The sequence below is a fragment of the Coturnix japonica genome, chromosome 16 (genome assembly GCF_054131305.1).
Source record: "Coturnix japonica strain WE chromosome 16, WE-NBRP24, whole genome shotgun sequence".
Classification (NCBI taxonomy): Eukaryota; Metazoa; Chordata; class Aves; order Galliformes; family Phasianidae; genus Coturnix; species Coturnix japonica.
In genome coordinates this window covers 291,260-309,108 of record NC_140678.1, presented here as the reverse complement: position 1 = coordinate 309,108, position 17,849 = coordinate 291,260, and the positions used below count along the sequence as shown (strand labels likewise).

The window sequence follows — 17,849 nt, the reverse complement described above, 5'->3', positions numbered from 1 at the left end:
CACTTCTCGCGAGAAGTGTGGCACGGCAGCGCGCAGGCGCGGGATGATGACGTATTCCGCAGAGCGCCCCCCGCGGGCCCCGCTCGCAGCTCCCGTGGTTCCTCGCGCGCAGCTCACACAAAGGCGCAGCGTTGGGAAAATGGCGGCAGCGGCGGCGGTAGCGGCGGCCACCGAAAGCGCCGGGGGCAAAATGGAGGAACCGCCGGCGGCTGCGGCTGCTCCGCCACCTCCCAACGGGGCGGGAGGAGCCGGGGACGCGCCCGTCAAGAGGTAAAAGCGCCGCTGGGAGCTGCGCTGCCGCCCGGGCCCAACGCACCACACGCGGCCTAACCGCGCCTCGGGCCTGGAGTTGCCTGCAGCGGGGCCATGTATTGCGGGGGGTTATTGGGTGTAATGAGGGTGTCGGGGAAATCAAACGGGAAACAATAAGAATCGGCCGTTACAGGGAGAGATCGGCGAGTGCGGAGATGGGAGGGAGAAAAAGCTGCGGCTGTGCAGGGCTTTAGTGCGGGGTCAGTGACATTACACTGAGGCGCTTCAGAGGGAGCGAAGCTTTGTTTCTTAATGGTAGAGCGGAGGAAAACGAGCTGCACGTTGCTGTGGGTTTTGTTGCTTTTTTCTTTTTCTTTCCCCAGTTAATTTTTGTCCCTATGCCTTAAATACTGCCTAGATCAGGAGCAGCGCTGTTGTGTTCTGTGATCCGGCTGGGCTGTGAGCTCAGCTGTGTCAGTGGGTTTCCTGAGGTGTTGCACAGCTCCCGGTTCCAGCTGCTGTTCAGTTGTGAGCTGTGCCGTGTGGATCCACAGGATGACAGGTGTCCTAACACCAAAACAACCCTCGGTTGAGGCTGCGGGAGGAGCCTTCAGCTCGTTATCCCGGAGTGTTGGTATTCGATCCCTGCAGGGTGCTCATACCTGGGTGTCACTTTACACCTCGTAGCCTGCACGGAGCACAGCCTGCAGCTCTGGATGATACGGTTTTAGTCGTTGCTCTTTGGTAACGCTTTGGTAGTCCTGAGGCATTCGGTGCTGTAACACAAGGAAAATCGAAGCAAGTCAAGTACTTTTGACTTTCTAGGACTAGTGTTCTGAAATAGTTAGAGGAGACTGTTCCAGGTGTTTGTTGAAAGCCATGGCAGCTTTGGATTTGCATTGTCCAAAAGTGATATTATTTGGGGATGGAAGGTAAATAGTGTCACCGTCAGGAGCAGCATCACTTGGCTGAAATTCTTACAGTGCGTTGTTTGTCTAAAAGATGTTGGAGAATGAAAGGTTAAGGAAAAAGTAGTGGATTTCTGATCTGGAGCATGACAAGATGCTTGGCGTTGAAGAGATTCATAGTCTGAAGTCATAAGCTTTAGTTATACCCCATAAATAAACATGGGAGAAAGTAGCAGGTGGTACAAGTTGTCTGCTGCTGGGATATCATTGTTAGAATACAGTGTGTAGCACTGATTTTGGGAGTGCTGATCTGTGCTCGTGACCGTGCTGCAAGTAAGTGGATTAAATCTTGAAAGTTTTGATTTTTGTTTTGAATATATAGAAATGACATTCAATGAGGGGGTATGACACAGGGTGTCAGTATATTAAATATGTCTCATCTTTCACTGTTTGCAGTGAAGGTGAACGACCAAGTCAGAATGAGAAAAGGAAAGAGAAGAGTGTGAAGAGAGGAGGAAATCGCTTTGAGCCGTACGCCAATCCTGCTAAGAGATACCGTGCTTTTATTACAAATATTCCATTTGATGTGAAGTGGCAGTCTCTGAAAGACCTGGTCAAAGAGAAAGGTAAAGTACAACTAAGTTTGATCGAGTGGTGTCTGTCATCTGACTTGTTGCTAACGTTGTGAACTTAACAGTTGAAGTTCTGGGTGGACTTAGTGATGTGTTTTGGTAAAGGTCTCCTTGAAGGCTTTTTTTGTGCTGCACAGTATTGTTCTCTGGCAGCCTTCCAGAGCTCTACTATAGGCATGTTGGCGATTTGTAATAGCGTTTCATCAGAGATTATGAAGAGCATCTGTCCTATTGGTGGAAAAAAATGAGGCTTTTATCAGGTTTTAGTCTCGACATGCAGTAAAACTTCCTGGAGAATTTTATTGTCTCGTGGTAATGAAGTTAGTTATGTAATGCTGATCTGGACAGTGTGTTCCTACATGTGTGTCTCCAAACTTTGTAGAGATTTGGGCTTAGTGAAAGGTCCGCATTGCCATTTGATATCTGTAAAAATGTATTTAAGGGTGACCTGCAAAGGAGAAAAATCAGGTTTATGTATTGGCATGTACCTCAACATGGGTAGGGCTTTGGGAATCAAGTTTATTCTGCCTTCCCCATCCCTGGTTCTCTTCAACTTACACGTGTGCATGAGAACCTTCATATTTTTCAGGCCTTAGCATCTTCATCTCTTCAAGATGATGAAGAAACTGAGTTGGTTACACTCAGGTGCTGATAAGTCTAAATGCATATTTTTGGCTCGTTTAGTGTTATTTCTTTAAGTTGATGCCCAGCATGTAGGTTTTGAAGTTGCTTTGGAAATGCAGTGGATTGGCCAGAAAATACTTGGCTTCTCCATCAATAAAATATCTCAAACCATGCTAGGAGTCATTAATGCAACCATTCCTTTTGTGGGTCACTTCTCAAATACATAGTTTAAGCCTAGCAAAATAGAGAGCAATATTCACTGTTGTTTGAACTAGATAAGGAATGATGGTTCATGAGTTGTGGCCTAAAGAATCAGGAAAAAGACTTCCAAAAGGCTTTTCCAATGTCTGTTTTTGGAGGCAAGATGGAGCTGCTGAGTCTGTGCAATGACTATAAGCCCTGACAAACTGTTATAGTTAGAGGATGTGAGATGTTGACGCTTGAGATGCAACCAATGGTTTCCTAAAATCTGAAGGTTACAGTCTTAAGAGACTGCTTTAACAGGCCCTAATTATGCATGGTTCTTGCTTTAAACTATGCTTTCACTCTGCTACACGAGATACATTGGTTAACAGGAGTGTCTGTATGTGTAGATGTCTAACTTTAAGTGCTATGTTGAATTCCGTTCCAAGTGTCTTGTGGTTTCTCTCCAGTTCACGTGGATGGAAAAGTCCGATGTGAGATTGTTTCCTGCCTTGCTGTTCAGCTGCTCATTCCAGCAGATACTCCTAGGGGAACGTTGAAACCTCTTCGTTCTGTCTGCAGGGTTGATACGCTAAATATTGAGAAGCATTGTTCTTGGTTTTTGGGGCTGCTTCTTAAAACTTTACAGTTTAGATTTGCTGTGTAGTTGTGATTCATTCTAATTAGCTCCTGACTTCTTCCAAATTGGTGCTTTTGTGCAGTGCTTGAACTCGCTGAATCGGTGCTTCTTGATCTAAGGCATAGTAGTTCCAAGAACCAGGAATGTAGCTGAGGAAAAATCTAAATGTTAGAATTCTTGGTTTGTGAGTGTAAGAATTACAGGCCAAATGTTCAAGGCTTTGAGAGCATGTGAAATGGATTTGTACACAAAGGGTAAATGTAGGGGATTCGTGACTGCTACAGTGCTCGGCAGTCACAAAGATTGAAGCTGTTAGGGGACCGAACGGAGGAGTTCACCTCCATCGGCTGCTTTGTGTCCCTAAGTATGGGTTAGGATACGAGCTTTGCAGGTCTGATATTTCCATGATCTGGTTCTTTCAGATGCGCACATCTGAAATCTTCCAAAGGTGACACCTCCCTCAAGAGTAATGCCTTAGTTCAGTCATTTCAGTGTATTCGTTGGTGAAACTCAATTACAGGTATGCAGTATTAAAAAGTTGTTAATAAAATTAAGAAGTGTTCTTGTTTGCAACTCCCTTGTACTGGCTGACAGACACAATGTTCTGTAGGAATGATTACTGGTAATTGGTAGGTGGCTTCAGAAGAATGAGAGAGCAGTTCTTCAGAATGTAAGTGGAATCTAAAAGTAAATGTGATTGAATACTTACTATTGGTCTTACTCTGTCCCCCATTAAATGTCTCTGTCCTGGGGAACAAAATGGTAATACTTCATGACAGTGGTATGCATTATGCATGATTACAACAAATAATTGAATTTGAGACGTTTTTAGATACCACTAGGAAGTACAGAATTTTAAATTTAAAACCTTTTCCTTGTCAAGAGTAGCAGGATGGCATACAGTACAAGGAGGAATGTTAACTATAAATGTCGTTACGTTCTGCTCTGTTGCAGAGCTAGGAGCAGTCGAGATTGTGCTCACATCACATTTAAGGGTTTCAGGACACCCTAGGGATCACGTGTATTTAAATGTTTGTTACCACTTACAAAGCCACATGTGTAGTTCCTTGCAGGCATGTTTACCTTTTCATACCTAAATTTTGATGTGTGAGTGGTTTTGAGGAGAAAACAATCAAAGATCAAACTTTATATGAAGAGAAGCAACTGCTAAACTCCATGTGCAGTCTTCTCTCTTGCTCCATCTCCTACAGCTGTTAGAATCTTTGTGGCTTCTTAAAGATACAGTCAGAGCCCTCTTGTTACTGTAGCTAACCCCAGGTACTGGACAGCACTTTCATCAGTTTGATGAACAGCTGTTGCTCACATACTTCAAGGCAGCTATTACTGGAGGGCTACATTGGCTTCGGAGCCAAAGAGGATTCACAGTGTGCTTTCACATTGAAGTTTTTGATGGGCAAAGAGAAAAGGATGTGTTCATTTATCTGACTGTTCCCTGCCCTTGCTTTCCGTTGGTGTGCTAACAAGTTCTTAACAGCAGCATGTCACAAAAGGATTTCTTCTCCTATCTCAATTTACTTACAAATGGATCTCCTGCAGGCCTCTCAACCTCCTTCCTTCCCAAACTGCTTCCACTTCTCTTTTGTATATTGTGAACTTTTGCAAAGTTGTAAACTTTAGATCTTCTAAATCCAGCATGTTCCAAATATGAGTCAGAGCTGAGCTGTGAGCTTGATTTCTAAGTACGGTGCTTTGATGAAATGTATTGAGAAACCATTACCAAAAAAAAGAGATGTGCTTTTTTTTTTTCCTTCAGTTCTATAATCTGGAATTGTTTCCTCAAGTAGTGCAGTGGATCAGTATCTGTGTCATTTCCCTCCTCCATACACATTATGTTCTGTTTGTGGCTTTTTGGCTATTCAGCAAAATTCACAGGTCCTTCGAGATGTGTTTCAGTTTGAGTGTAGGTGTCTGTAAGGCTACAATATCAAGTACTGAGCAAATTGACAAAATTTTCCAAGTGAAACAATTGCTGACTTCAGGAAATCTTGTTGTTCAGAGGTCATATTCCTTCCATGTTAAGTTGTATTTAGTATGTTCTGTAGACTTCTTTCTGGAAGTGTTGATGTGCTTATTAAGAGCTGTAGCTGGCTTTGATTAGCAGCTCAAAGAGCCCTTGCTCCAGGGCCTTGGCGGTGTTATTGAGAACAGAGTCACAGGCTTGAAACTTGCCATCACTATGCTCTATGAAACGGAGTGCTTTTCTACTGTGGACAGTCTGGGAATTTGTCTCTGCATAAATTGTTGAGTCATAGTTTCATTCTTGATGAAAGTCCCATTGGCTGCTGCTGTTGAGATGAATGGCTTCAGAATGGCGTGGTAATGCTGGATGTTTGGACTGGATGCATGGTGCTTATGTCCCACCAGAGATGATGCCGGGAGGACTGTGGCAGTGCAGTCCCTTTGCTCAATTGGCTGTGGAAGCAGTCCCATGTATACGATGTAATCTGTTACTATTCAGATGACAGGAAGGAGATGCTTTTGTTATGCTTTATTTCAGGAGCTGTCATTGAAGTAATGAAGCTGTGGATAATTAGTGAGTGCTCTAATGTGCCCTGTCCCTTTTGAAGGGGTTTGTTAGACTCTGCCAGGCCTGAACCGCAGGAAAACATGATTGAATGACTTTCAGTCTGTCAAACTAACTGCTCTTTGCATGGAATGTTGACGTGGTTTAATTTGTTTTTAAATCGGAAATGGAAGAAGAAAAAAGCAATTTTATCAAGCATTCCTTTTCTGCCAGCTTCTAGAGGATAAAAGTGGAATAGTCCCTTGCAATGGTGGTACGTGTCTGATGAAAGTCTGCTCCTGGTGGGGCTGAGTGCCCTTCCTCTCTGGGAAGGAAACTCTTGATCGTGGGATTCCTTTGCTTGGAGTATGTTGTCAGTATTGCACCTGGTTGTGATACTGTTTTCTTACCACCTTGCAGATAATGCAACTTGGAGTCCTCCCATCTTCTGTTTAAAAAGTAGAACGTGCAAAATCAGGAAGAAAAACTCTTATTAAAAATAGAGAGTGATTCTGAAAAACATCTGTATGCCATTCACTTCAAGGGCAGCAGCCATTGCGGTAGTTATGTTCTGGAGGTACATCATATAGTTCTGTGGTCACCAAAGTGGAAACGTCAGAAGGAAAAAGACCAACATAACAAAAAGCAGCCCTAATCTTGTGAGGAATGGTGCAGATATGGTTTTTTGGTGTGTTTTGCCTCTTGCTCTAAGCTGTTTTGTCTTGGGGGCAAATGTGGCAGACAGCTGATTGCTACTCAGTTATGGCCTGAAATTGCTGAAATAGAGTAGGCAACGAATGATCTTTTGGTCTGTTGGGTCAGTCTGATCCCTTCTTTGGGTATTTACTGGAGAACACTCCCGAGAAAAGTGAATGACTGTTGAAGTTCTGTACTGGGGAGACAGGACTGCACACCATATAAAGCAAAGGAAAACCGTTCTGCAGACTTCCTCATGGGTTTGGGTTGCCTGAAGGGTCATCAGTGTGCGCTAAAGATTGAGTAACCAGGCATTGTGGAAATGGCCAGCTTTTCAAGTGGAGGAAAAGCAAGAACATGTTTAAGTCTTAAAGTTTTACTGCATACCTGTAATTGTCCAGTTTTGTGGTTTAGAGAACATGGAGTGTTTCTGGGCTTTCTTATAAGGCAGAGGCTCCATACACGGTTGATTGTTCTAAATTCCCATTGTTTTCTTGGCTTTTCTCCCTTGGTATATGTGTCGTCTGGAATCTGATTTGTAGTTGGTGAGGTTACATACGTGGAGCTCTTAATGGACGCTGAAGGAAAGTCAAGGGTAAGTGTTTGTGAGAATTTCTTCTGTGGATTTTCTACATGACAAATGTAATTGTATAGTGGTGTGGAATGAAAAGGAAGTCAGGGAGGCAGAGAGTGTGTGTATGCTTAGTGGCTATAGCACAGGGCTGCTTAAAAGCTGTGGGGATGGGGAGGTGGTGGGATGGGAACTTGGAAAGTGTTAGGATGGTCTTCCACTGCGTTCAGTTGGTGTCGGCTGTTTGCATTACCCATGGACCCTAGTAGTATGTATAGTGGTATGGAATATTAATGTAATACTTGTGTTTTGGAAAACGTCATTGTAGTGGTTTGCTGAATTTGTAGGGGCAGTGTGTGGAAGCAGGTTCTGTAAAATATACTTCCTGTGAGAATAAACATAAGTACCTATGAAGGCAATACGCATTTAAGTTTAGAAATCAACTTAAGTCCTTCAGTTCAGTGAGAATATCTTGCAGGAAGAAACAGGAGCTCACTTAATTGTCCTGAAGGGTTTGGATTTAGGGTGACAGAATATGGCAAGGATTTTGCTGTATGACAGAGAAGAACAGTTGATATGAAGCGTGTGGTTTTCTTCTTGGAGAACACGGACTTAGTTCTGCTTGTTACAACTTCAGAAACTACAACTTAAACCTCTTAATGCGTAAGCAATTATATCTTATGGAATTCAAGTAATGAAGGTTTTATTGAGTAATGTTACATCCTTTTTTTTTTTTTTTCTATTAGAGTTAACTAATGTGAATTGACTTTTTTAAAATGTTGTTTGTGTTTTGTGCTTTTACTTACTTTATTTTTTTCTTCCCTCCTCTCCTTGTTATTCGCCTGTGAAATGATACCATCAGGGATGCGCGTAAGTTCACTTATGAATTTTTAGCAAGAAATGAGGAAACTCTTAAGATACAAGCAGTGTTCTTAGAAGTCTTGTATCTTCACAGTGTTGTTGAATTCAAGATGGAAGAAAGCATGAAAAAGGCTGCAGAGGTTTTGAACAAGCATAGTCTTGGTGGAAGACCATTGAAAGTGAAAGAAGTAAGACTCGCATCTGTTCTTTCAGTGCCGTGGAGACAGGCGGAGGGGTGCTCTTCAGTCCAGCAGTATGACTGACTCGTTTGCATCTAACAGTTTTTGACTGAAAGTGTGACTCCTGAAATAGATGCTGAATTTTCTTTACCCCTAGCATGTGTTGCTGAACTTCAGTTGGAATGTGGTTGTCCAGACTAAACTTGATTTAAAAAATAGTTGCTACTGATAGTAAGGCAGAATTTGGGCAAAGCAAGCTGTAACAGCAGGTATAGTTGCATATGACTTGAAAAAGCAACTTGCATGAGTATTGTTTGTTTTTGACTGACTGCTTTCTGTTTAATTCTGCATCATGCTAAATGTGTTCTACAGACAGTTCCGTAAAATAAGCTGGTTTCTGAAATACTTTGAAGATTTGTTTCCGTTCTAGTGGCTTTGCTGTCGTCAACCCCTGTGACACGCTCAACTGTACCATGAGTTAATCCTTACTTATTGACAAGTTTAAACTTCTGTTCCAGCAGCTTAGAACCAGTAGCTACATCAAAGGCCCAATTAAACAAAAATCAAGAGAGACTTCTTCAGTGTTAACAGTGACTCTTGGCCGTAGGGTAAGCAAGTTGTTTTTGGCTAAGCAGGCTTCATGTTCTGCTGTGCCTGTATCACCCCCGAATGGTTGGGGAAAAAACACCTGAATGAGTGTAAGATGGGGAATGTGTGCAGAAAGTCAGCCCTTAGCAATGTGTATTCTTAAAAGCACTTGAGGAAAAGAATGAGGTGTGCAAGTGGCAGCACTACTCAGAATCTCGCTTATTTTACTTGATTTTATGCATTCTGAGGAGCAGTGGTTTGAGTCTTGTTGCCATCATCTGCTGCTGGTGACCTTGCTGCACTTTCAGGGAACTGAGAGTAGAAATGGATCATTTGAAAAGTGGTTCTACTTGAAACTTACTGACTTTTCAGAGAGGCTCTTGGGAGAAAAATGTATTGAAATTGAGCTGTGTAAGATTAGTTTTCCTGTTATGTGCATTTAGAAATGCAAGTCACGTTGCCTGGTTGGTATTAGACCTGGGAAAGAAAGAGTTGTAATTTGACCAAGTCTTCATAAAGCAATTGCCGTACTTGAATATTCCTGCTTAAATGGCACAAACAGAACAGAAATGATAGCTGAAATGGGTGAAGAAGCATGCTTCAGTTGTAAGGGGTTTGGCACCACTTCTCCAAGCCCAGGATTTTGAGTGTGTGAAAGGAGTTAAATTGTAGACAAATGTTATCATATGTTTTGCCAACTGCCCAGCATGTACATCTCCATATTGGCTGTTTCATTGCTGGAAAGCATGAAAGCCTTCAAGCAAATGACTGATTGAAGTAGATGTTGCTGGATTAATCATTAATTCTTCCTGTTTTCAGAAATGTGCTACTGTTTCTTCTTAAGATTTGGATAAAGATATTTTTTAATTTAAATATCATTTAACATCTCTGTTTCTGACTAATGGAATGAATTTTGATTTTTGTTCACTTGCTCACTGAACACAATTTGACGTTTCTGACTTAAGCAACATGACTTTACCATGTATTGTGAAAGTTCTTACTTTCACTTTCAGTATGAAGTTACAATAATTTTATTTCCTTGCTAGCGGTCTTCGTCCTGTGCTTCACGTTTTAAGAATATCCTAAAATGTGAGATGTCACAGTAATACGATTATATGCTCTCAAGTATTTTTTCAATTTGGAAACAAGGGGTTGAGGTAAAAGAGCTGCCTGAGGCAATCTTAATGAGATTTTACACACTGTATCTTGTCTTATGAAGCATAATTGCAAGACTAATGGGTTGTATTGTTTTGAAAATGCCAAAGGTTAAGAGCCATTTCTCTTTTAAAACCTTTGCAATGTCATTCTGTTTTCAGAGCAAATGTGGCTGAGGTTTGTTGTGGGTATTAAATAATAAATGCATACCTTCAGGATGAAGGGAAATGCTTGAGTAACTTGCTAACTTGAAGGGGCCTGATACTCTGGTTTTAAAAAATAGGATAATAATGAAAAGATAGCAGTGTGATTGGTTGTAGATCTATAGCCCCACATAAAAGAAAAGTCATCTTTTGACTTGTGGCCATGCCACTAAATCCCCATGCATTTATTGGAATCATGGCAAGCTTAATTTGTTGTTTCTGTGTTTTGCAGGATCCTGATGGTGAGCATGCCAGGAGGGCGATGCAGAAGGTCATGGCAGCTGGTGGAATGGGTATTGGCCCAGGCCCTGGTGGCCCTGGAATGATCAATATCCCACCTAGTATACTCAACAATCCCAACATACCCAATGAGATCATTCATGCTTTACAGGCAGGGAGACTTGGAAGCACTGTCTTTGTTGCAAATGTAAGTGAAGAGAAAACCTGTGAACTAATTAGACCTGTTTTCAGCAGTGAGTTAAGAGTAGTGACTTCTGGAAGTCCCTTTCCAGCCCAGTTTATTTGGTGATTCTTCTCTGAGTGAAGTTATAAAGTTGCTGTTTCATGTATATTACAGTGTTGAGTAATGCATGCAGTTCTGGAGCATTCTCTGGCGTCCTGATATTTACATTTCATCCTATCTCTCTGAGTGCTGCTTATTCTCAGGATTGCAGATACTGAGAGAGGAAAGTGAGGAACACTAAAGGTATTCTCTCGCCGGAAATCCTTCTCATGTTTTTAATATCACTTGTCTTCTAGCTGGATTACAAGGTTGGTTGGAAGAAATTGAAAGAAGTCTTCAGCATGGCTGGTGCTGTGGTTCGAGCAGACATATTAGAAGATAAAGATGGCAAAAGTCGTGGAATTGGCACTGTCACTTTTGAACAAGCCATAGAGGCTGTTCAGGCTATATGTATCCTTTAAGAGTATTAATGGCAAATAGTAAGTATACTTGCTGCCCTGTCCTTCGAAGAGTTTTGTGAGTAAGCAAAGTGGGATGAAAATTTAAATTACAGTATTGTAACTAAGAATCTTTATTGCAGTAAGTGAAGCCATTGCAGTGAGTAGAAAACATAAGAAAAACTAGGAAAAAAAAAGAGAAAAATACATCTTGAAAGAACTATTCTGACTTTCTCACACACAGTTAGTAAGTCTTAGAAGGCTTTTATTTTTAGAGAAAGCAGAAGGATTTTTGTTAGTCTGAGTAATAATATAAGCTACATGGAGGGCTGTGGTTTCTTTTCTACTCTGCATTAGGTAGCATTTCAGTTTTTTTTCCAATTTTTTTTCTTTGTGTTTTTAATGCTTAAAAATAATCCTTAATGAAACAAAAGCAATGTTTAATGGGCAGCTGCTGTTTGACAGGCCAATGCATGTAAAAATGGTAAGTGTGTTAAAATTCCTACTGCTTTTTGAACTGACACAATGCTTGTAATTTTTTTTTTGTTTGTTTCTGGGTGATGTGCGGTTTCCAGATCGGTGTGACAGAACTAAACAGCTTGTTATGACAAACATAGCCCTGTGCTTTGCATCTCAGTTGTAGCCTATGAGCTGAAGTACTGGGAGAGATGCATGTTCTGTTGGAAAGACATGGCCCAATACCTTGTGATACCCAGTCACATAAATGGGGAAGGTTATACCTAATTTTTTTTTCTAAATACAATAAGGATTGCTTTAGGTTCCTATAACTGGAGGGGGGCAAGAAATAAGTCTAGCAAGAAAGCAGGCCAGGGTCATGTACCAGCTTAATGTATTGAATTATTTTTAGGATGAACGAGCCTTTCCCAAAGGAGACTTCTTTCCTCCAGAACGACCCCAACAACTTCCTCGTAAGTTTCTACTCCATGACTGAATATGTTACGTTACACTTTTAAATTTGCTTCACAGCAACGTAAACACGTGCAAGATGAAATTTAATTTGAAAACATTTTGCTCTCAGGATTAAATTTAGAGAGATTTCCTTTATATTCCTGGATTATGCATATTACTGAGTTTGTAGATATTTGAATCTTATGCTTAAGAGGTATTGCTTCTGTAGCCTGCTATATGTGGGCAGGAAGAGATTAATAAATAGAATATAAGAAATAGATAACTATAACGTTCCCACTACCCAGCTGCTTAAACTCAGCCCTGGTGAAAAATGGTTCAGACTTCTGAAAAGTGGAATTCAAGTGATTTTAATAATATCAAAGGAAAAAATAGTAAAGAGCTTGTCAGCCTTGACTCTTTTTTGGATAATTCCTTCAGCTCATAGCTTAAAGTTTGTCCTAAAAACAGTATTCCATCAATGTACTCAAAGTTTCCAAATCTCTTGAGTGTAATTCAAAAGCCCTGTTAAAAGCAGGGTTTAAAGGAAATGTAGTCAGTTTATGGAAGAGCCTGCACCTTTTTGTGTCCTGGTGTATTCTAGCTATCTTGCATTTTCCTTTAATTTAAAGGGCTGAGAATCTTCCAGGCCTTCAGGTTTCTCAGTGGAACATTATACCAATTTATTGGTATTGACCTGAAGGGAGGGTGCAAAGAAGATAGAACCAGGCTCTTTTCAGTGGTGCCCAGTGACAGGACAAGGCATCTAAACATAAGGAAACATTTCTGTGAGGCTGACTGAATACTGAAGCAACGTTACCCTGCAAGGCTGGGGAGTCTCCATCCATTAAGATAATGATAAGTGGATCAGGGCAGCTGGTTCTTGATCATCTTTGGGATGGATGATCTCCAGAGGTCCCTTGCAACCTCAACTGTTCTGTGGTAATATAATGAAAGTGATGAATGGAAGGAGACTGGTTTGAAAGGGAGAAGTAGGTGTGGAGGGCAGGAAAAGCCCCACTGCCTTGTCTTTCCGTAACAATATACCTAATCGAGAAAGTCGCTGGTTTCTAGTTTGATTATCTTTGTATAAAGTGGAACAAGTAATTACGGAAACATATTTCTTGGCCTTTAATTTGGAGGGGGAGGTTGTGGGAGGGGGGAATAATGTGGTGCTTGAAAGCAAAATTTAACACTTCCTAAGATCATTATGTTGAGATCTAAACAAGGAAGCTGTATTCTCATAGGCAAAGAAAACCATTAAGCTGTTACTTGGGTCAAACGCAATCAAAGAACTTTTCCTTCCTGATTAATGATAAGGAAAATGAGATGGTTTGGTTTTTATAATTTTGTTTTATTTTTGGGCTGGGGAATCCATGATTCACTTGGGTACAGGAGGATTCAAATATTGTGTCTGGGAATGATGCTCTTCATTTCTGTAGGGAAGAGGCTGGCTGTGTGCTCTGAATTGTATAGGTGGCTGTCATAATGATAGGTGAAACCTTGTGGTTGTTTAAATTCTTACCTGCAAGGACAGATCCTTGGCAAAGATAGAAATAAACCATTTGTAAATCAAAGGTGTTATTGTGAAAAGGTTAGAAGTTGTTTATACTAAATTGCCCACTCTATTCTCAGATTGAGGAGTTGCACAAAATAAGCAGTGTTCTAGCCAGTTATTTTTCAGGAGTCAGCTTAAAACCAGTCAAACAGAAACACAAATTTTCTCAGTAGTGAGATAAAAACTGGATGATAAGAAAGAATAATTGAGGTTAGTTTTCAGTCTGCTCTGAGATATATCTACTCTGGATTTACGCTTTCATGCAGTAACTACGTACCCCAAGTGGGAACACAGCAAGATTTTTTTTGGAGAATGGAAGTAAATTACTTAAGAATAAAACTTGCTGTTTTGTCAGATTATGGAAACAAGGCTTTTTTGATATCTGAATATTTTCTTCAGATGGTCTTGGTGGTATTGGAATGGGATTAGGACCTGGAGGTCAACCTATTGATGCAAATCATTTAAACAAAGGCATGGGAATGGGCAACATGGGACCTGGAGGTAAGAAGATTACTCCTATGCTTTGTTTCATGAGAGCTTTAAGCTGTGTAGAGGCTTTGTTTTGCCTACAAAAAGAACTGAAGTGTATTAGGAGTGTTAAAGCCAAATGAAATTTTATTGAGCTAAGTAATGAGCTTGATAATGGAAACTTGAACTTAACAGATTGCTCCATTTTTATTTTTTTTTATCATGGTCAAGGCACAGCTCTCATTTTCTGACTCTTGAGCATGAGCAGCAGACACTGCAAATTTACATTAAACTTTTAAAACCATCTGTTACTCTTAATACTTGTTAGTGGGCTTGTAAATCTCTGTTTAGGGTATGTTTGAACAGAAAAAGTTTTGAAGAGCCACCTAAAAAGTAGCACACATTCAGCTTTCAGTTTATAAATGCCTATGGGTTTTTTCCACTTATTGCTTTTATTTGTTGAGAAGGAATGTTCCGATCTACTCAGAGCTACCACATGTAAACTACAGTTGAAAGAGTGGATGTGCTGTATGATCTGTGTTTCTACAGCCAGTCTAATGGCTGAAGCTTTGTAGAATTACATCTGCTATATAAAGCTTTCTCTTTTATTTTGAGGAATGGGAATGGAAGGCATGGGCTTTGGAATGAATAAAATGGGAGGTAAGCTGTGTTTTTTGAAATATATATAGCTTGAGTTTTTTGAAAGCCATGTAAACTTTGCTGCATATGACTGTCAGGTGTCTGTGTTCTCTGTGAAATAGTCACTCATTTAGTAAAGACTTGTTCATTTTTGAATATTAAAAACAACTGCTGTAGGCGTATAAAGAAGGGTTGAAATCAGAGAAAATGTGAGCATAGTTTGGAAATGCTGAAGCCTGTCATTGGCTTAGGAAATAAGGTGTGACCTAATTCTGACCACATTTTGTGAGTCTGTGATATAAAGTTGTCTTTATGCCTGTGAAAATGATCTGTGAAACGCTTATTTTGGGGAGGTGTAGTGTAAAGTTGAAATGCCTTGCTAAAGAATCCCTGGGAAATACTTTCTTTTAGGAATGGAAGGTCCTTTTGGTGGTATGGAAAACATCGGTCGCTTTCCAGCTGGAATGAACATGGGCAGAATGAGTGGTAGGCATTGGGTTATTTATCACTCATCAGTTATTGCTTATCACGTTCCTGAGTTTGACAGAAGTCCTTCTGTTTTCTGAAACTGTAGTAATGGAGACTGGTTGTTTTCTTCTTCCCAGCTCTTATTGGAAAATCTTAAGGTTTATGTGTGATGCAGTGTCTGCAAGGCCCTTGTTACCCCTAAACTACAAAAAAAAAAAGCTGCTTTGCTTTTTCCTTGAACAAGATGAACTGTCTTCTGTCTGTATTCACCAGACAGACTTCTCTAGACATTTGCCTTGTCTGCATTTAAATGGATTTATGTTGTTTCTGTCAGTTGTGTTTTTTGTCTTGGGAAGACAAGACGAAATAATGAGGAGGACACAGTAAATATTTGCCTTGCTGTTAATCTTTAAAAATTATGCCTGCATTAAAATCTCTCAGAAGTTATTCAGGTGCCCAGAAGAACGTAATCAAACTTGATCTTTACAGAGATGGATCGTGCCATGGGTGGAGGATTTGAGAGAGAATTTGGAAGAAATGAAATGGGAATGTCTCGTAGTTTTGGAGAGACCTTGGAGAGAGGAATAGGTCAGTATATGAAGTGAATTACATGTACTTTCTACTGGAAATACTTGAACTGTGCATAAAAATATTGTTAGGTTTGCTAGTCTGTGTGTGGTTACTGGTAACTTGTGTGTTTTGTTCCAGGTGGTGGAAATGCCAGCATTCCTGGGATTGAGAGGATGGCACCTGGCATTGATCGTATGGGCTCGGGAATAGAAAGAATACCTTCTGGGATGGGTCATGGGATGGAGAGAGTAGGGTCAGAAATAGACAGGATGGGTCTTGTTTTGGATCGCATGAGTTCCAATGTGGATCGAATCGGTACCGGAATTGACCGAATGGCCCCTCTGGGCATAGATCACATTGCTCCTAACATTGAGAGGATGGGACCAGCTATTGAGAGAATGGGTTCTGGCATAGAAAGAATGGGTTCTGGCATAGGCTTTGGTATTGAGAGAATGGGTGCTGCCATTGATCGTGTTGGTACCACTATGGATAGAATGGGATCAGGTGTAGAACGTATGGGCTCTGGCATGGATAGAATGGGTATAGGTATGGAGCGCATGGTCCCTGCTGGAATGGGAACTGGAATGGGTCAGGTCATAGAGAGAATGCCAGCTGGCTTGGATCGCATAGGTGCCACTCCTATGGAAAGAATAGGAATAGATCGTATGGGTGCTGCTAGCATGGAGAGAATGGGCTTGGAGCGCATTGGAGCCACTAATATGGAAAGAATGGGTCCTGCTATGGGGCAGGGCATGGGAGCAGGCATAGATCGCATGGGACTTGCAATGGGAAGCAATTTTGAAAGAACAATGGAAATGGAACGTGGAAACTTTGCAGGCAATTTTGCAGGCTCCCTTGGAGGAACTGGAGGACCTGCAGCTGGGGTGGCCAGAAAAGCTTGTCAGATATTTGTGAGAAATGTGAGTAGCCCTCTTGCTATCTGTGTTGATCTCATCTGTGTTCTGTTGGCTTCCATTACAATATTTCATATTGGATGTTGCTGGAGGTGGAATTAGACAGTTGCAAGTGGGAGATATTTCTTTAATAGGAGTACAGCTTTCTGCATCTGTAAATAAAGATGTTCAAGTGTGGCCGTCCCAGGGTGGAAAGCTTTTGAAGAGCTGGGAATACTCACAGGTCATTTAACAGATCTTCAGTAATTGTTCTTTTCTTTTTCACAGCTGCCCTTTGATTTTACATGGAAAATGCTGAAAGATAAATTTAATGAATGTGGTAAGTTATAAAAGACAAATGGGTAGCTAAAAATATAGCTGAATATTGTTGGATGTTCTGCTTCTGGGGAATTCTTTTGGCAGTAGCTACTATCCCCTCGCCTTGTTTCCTAGTATCAACTGCTTGCCAAGTGCCAGCACTAATCAGTTACAATGTGAATTAATGTGTTTGCAAGTTGGGCAGGGCTCATTAGCTTTGCTCCATTCATCTTGTTCTGATGCCTCAAACTCGAGAGAGAACTGAGAGAGAAGACTGAATTAATTCATACCTTAAACTGAAACACTCCTTTCAAACAGTGACCTGGAAGAGCTGTTCTGTGGCTTTAAGTTCCAAAGTGATGGTAGTTTGTAAGCGTGTGCTTTGTGTGCTTGGAGGCAGAGGGCGATGCAATGAGAGCTGTGTGCTGCTGGATTAAACTGGATTAACTCGTTTCCTTTGCAGGTCACGTGCTGTACGCTGATATCAAGATGGAGAATGGGAAATCAAAGGGATGCGGGGTGGTGAGATTCGAGTCCCCAGAAGTAGCGGAGCGAGCGTGTCGCATGATGAACGGGATCCAGCTCCGCGGCAGGGAGATCGACGTGCGGATCGATAGAAACGCTTAAGTTCCTGTAGTTGCTTTTTTAACACGGAGACCAGATTTTTGACTTTGTATTTTTCTTGTTAACCATTTTAATTTGACTGGATGTAAAGGTGTTGAAACGATTCAGTTGCTTTCTGGAGTAATTTTAATTACTTTTTTAACAAATGGATTTCCATTTTACTGGTTTTTGCATTGGAACTGCAACGTGCACAATCTTTTTTTGTAGTTGTGGCATCTTGTTGACATTACAGATGTAAACAGTACGACTTTGATAATAAATGCAAGTTAAACATTTCACTCGTTGCATCCGTTCCTGGCAGCACATCCCGTGCTTGCAGAGCTGCCTCTGATCAGGCTGTCAGTTATTGCTGGGGCTCCGCTCTGTGCTTTATGGGCTCCGCTTTGTGGCTCCTCTCGGTGCTCTGTGGGCTCGGATCCTCCTTCACCTCCTCCTTCGCTCCTCGCCCCGGATCAGCCGCACTTCCGCTCCCGGTGGCATCTCTCGGTT

At 41.3% G+C, this 17,849-nt stretch overlaps 1 protein-coding gene across 16 annotated transcripts; it reads left to right on the top strand.

Moving 5' to 3' along the window:
- Window positions 1-115: 115 nt before the first annotated feature.
- Window positions 116-17,638, top strand: HNRNPM (heterogeneous nuclear ribonucleoprotein M). 16 transcript variants are annotated; one of them, XM_015886124.3, is made up of 17 exons: window positions 116-270; window positions 1,617-1,786; window positions 7,002-7,054; window positions 7,893-7,900; window positions 7,986-8,079; window positions 8,589-8,678; window positions 10,249-10,443; window positions 10,776-10,929; window positions 11,351-11,400; window positions 11,785-11,845; window positions 13,780-13,881; window positions 14,464-14,508; window positions 14,899-14,973; window positions 15,445-15,543; window positions 15,664-16,445; window positions 16,707-16,758; window positions 17,200-17,638. In XM_015886124.3, the coding sequence occupies exons 1-17, from the start codon at window positions 140-142 to the stop codon at window positions 17,361-17,363; spliced, it is 2,325 nt and encodes a 774-aa protein (XP_015741610.1). In that variant the 5' UTR covers window positions 116-139; the 3' UTR covers window positions 17,364-17,638. The 16 variants fall into 16 exon arrangements, with proteins under 16 accessions (XP_015741610.1, XP_015741614.1, XP_085373558.1 ...); XM_015886128.3 differs by lacking the exons at window positions 8,589-8,678; window positions 13,780-13,881; XM_085517436.1 differs by lacking the exons at window positions 116-270; window positions 1,617-1,786; window positions 7,002-7,054 and having other exon boundaries at window positions 8,592-8,678; window positions 15,664-15,717; window positions 16,375-16,445.
- The last annotated feature ends 211 nt before the right edge of the window (window positions 17,639-17,849 follow it).

What these genes read in the sequence shown, in the direction of transcription:
- HNRNPM (XM_015886124.3), top strand. Translation starts at nt 140, where the DNA reads ATGGCGGCAGCGGCGGCGGTAGCGGCGGCCACCGAAAGCGCCGGGGGC. An exon ending in AGACCTGGTCAAAGAGAAAG is followed by an intron (nt 1,787 to 7,001) that starts GTAAAGTACAAC and finishes TCTGATTTGTAG; the next exon opens with TTGGTGAGGTTACATACGTG. An exon ending in ACGACCCCAACAACTTCCTC is followed by an intron (nt 11,846 to 13,779) that starts GTAAGTTTCTAC and finishes TATTTTCTTCAG; the next exon opens with ATGGTCTTGGTGGTATTGGA.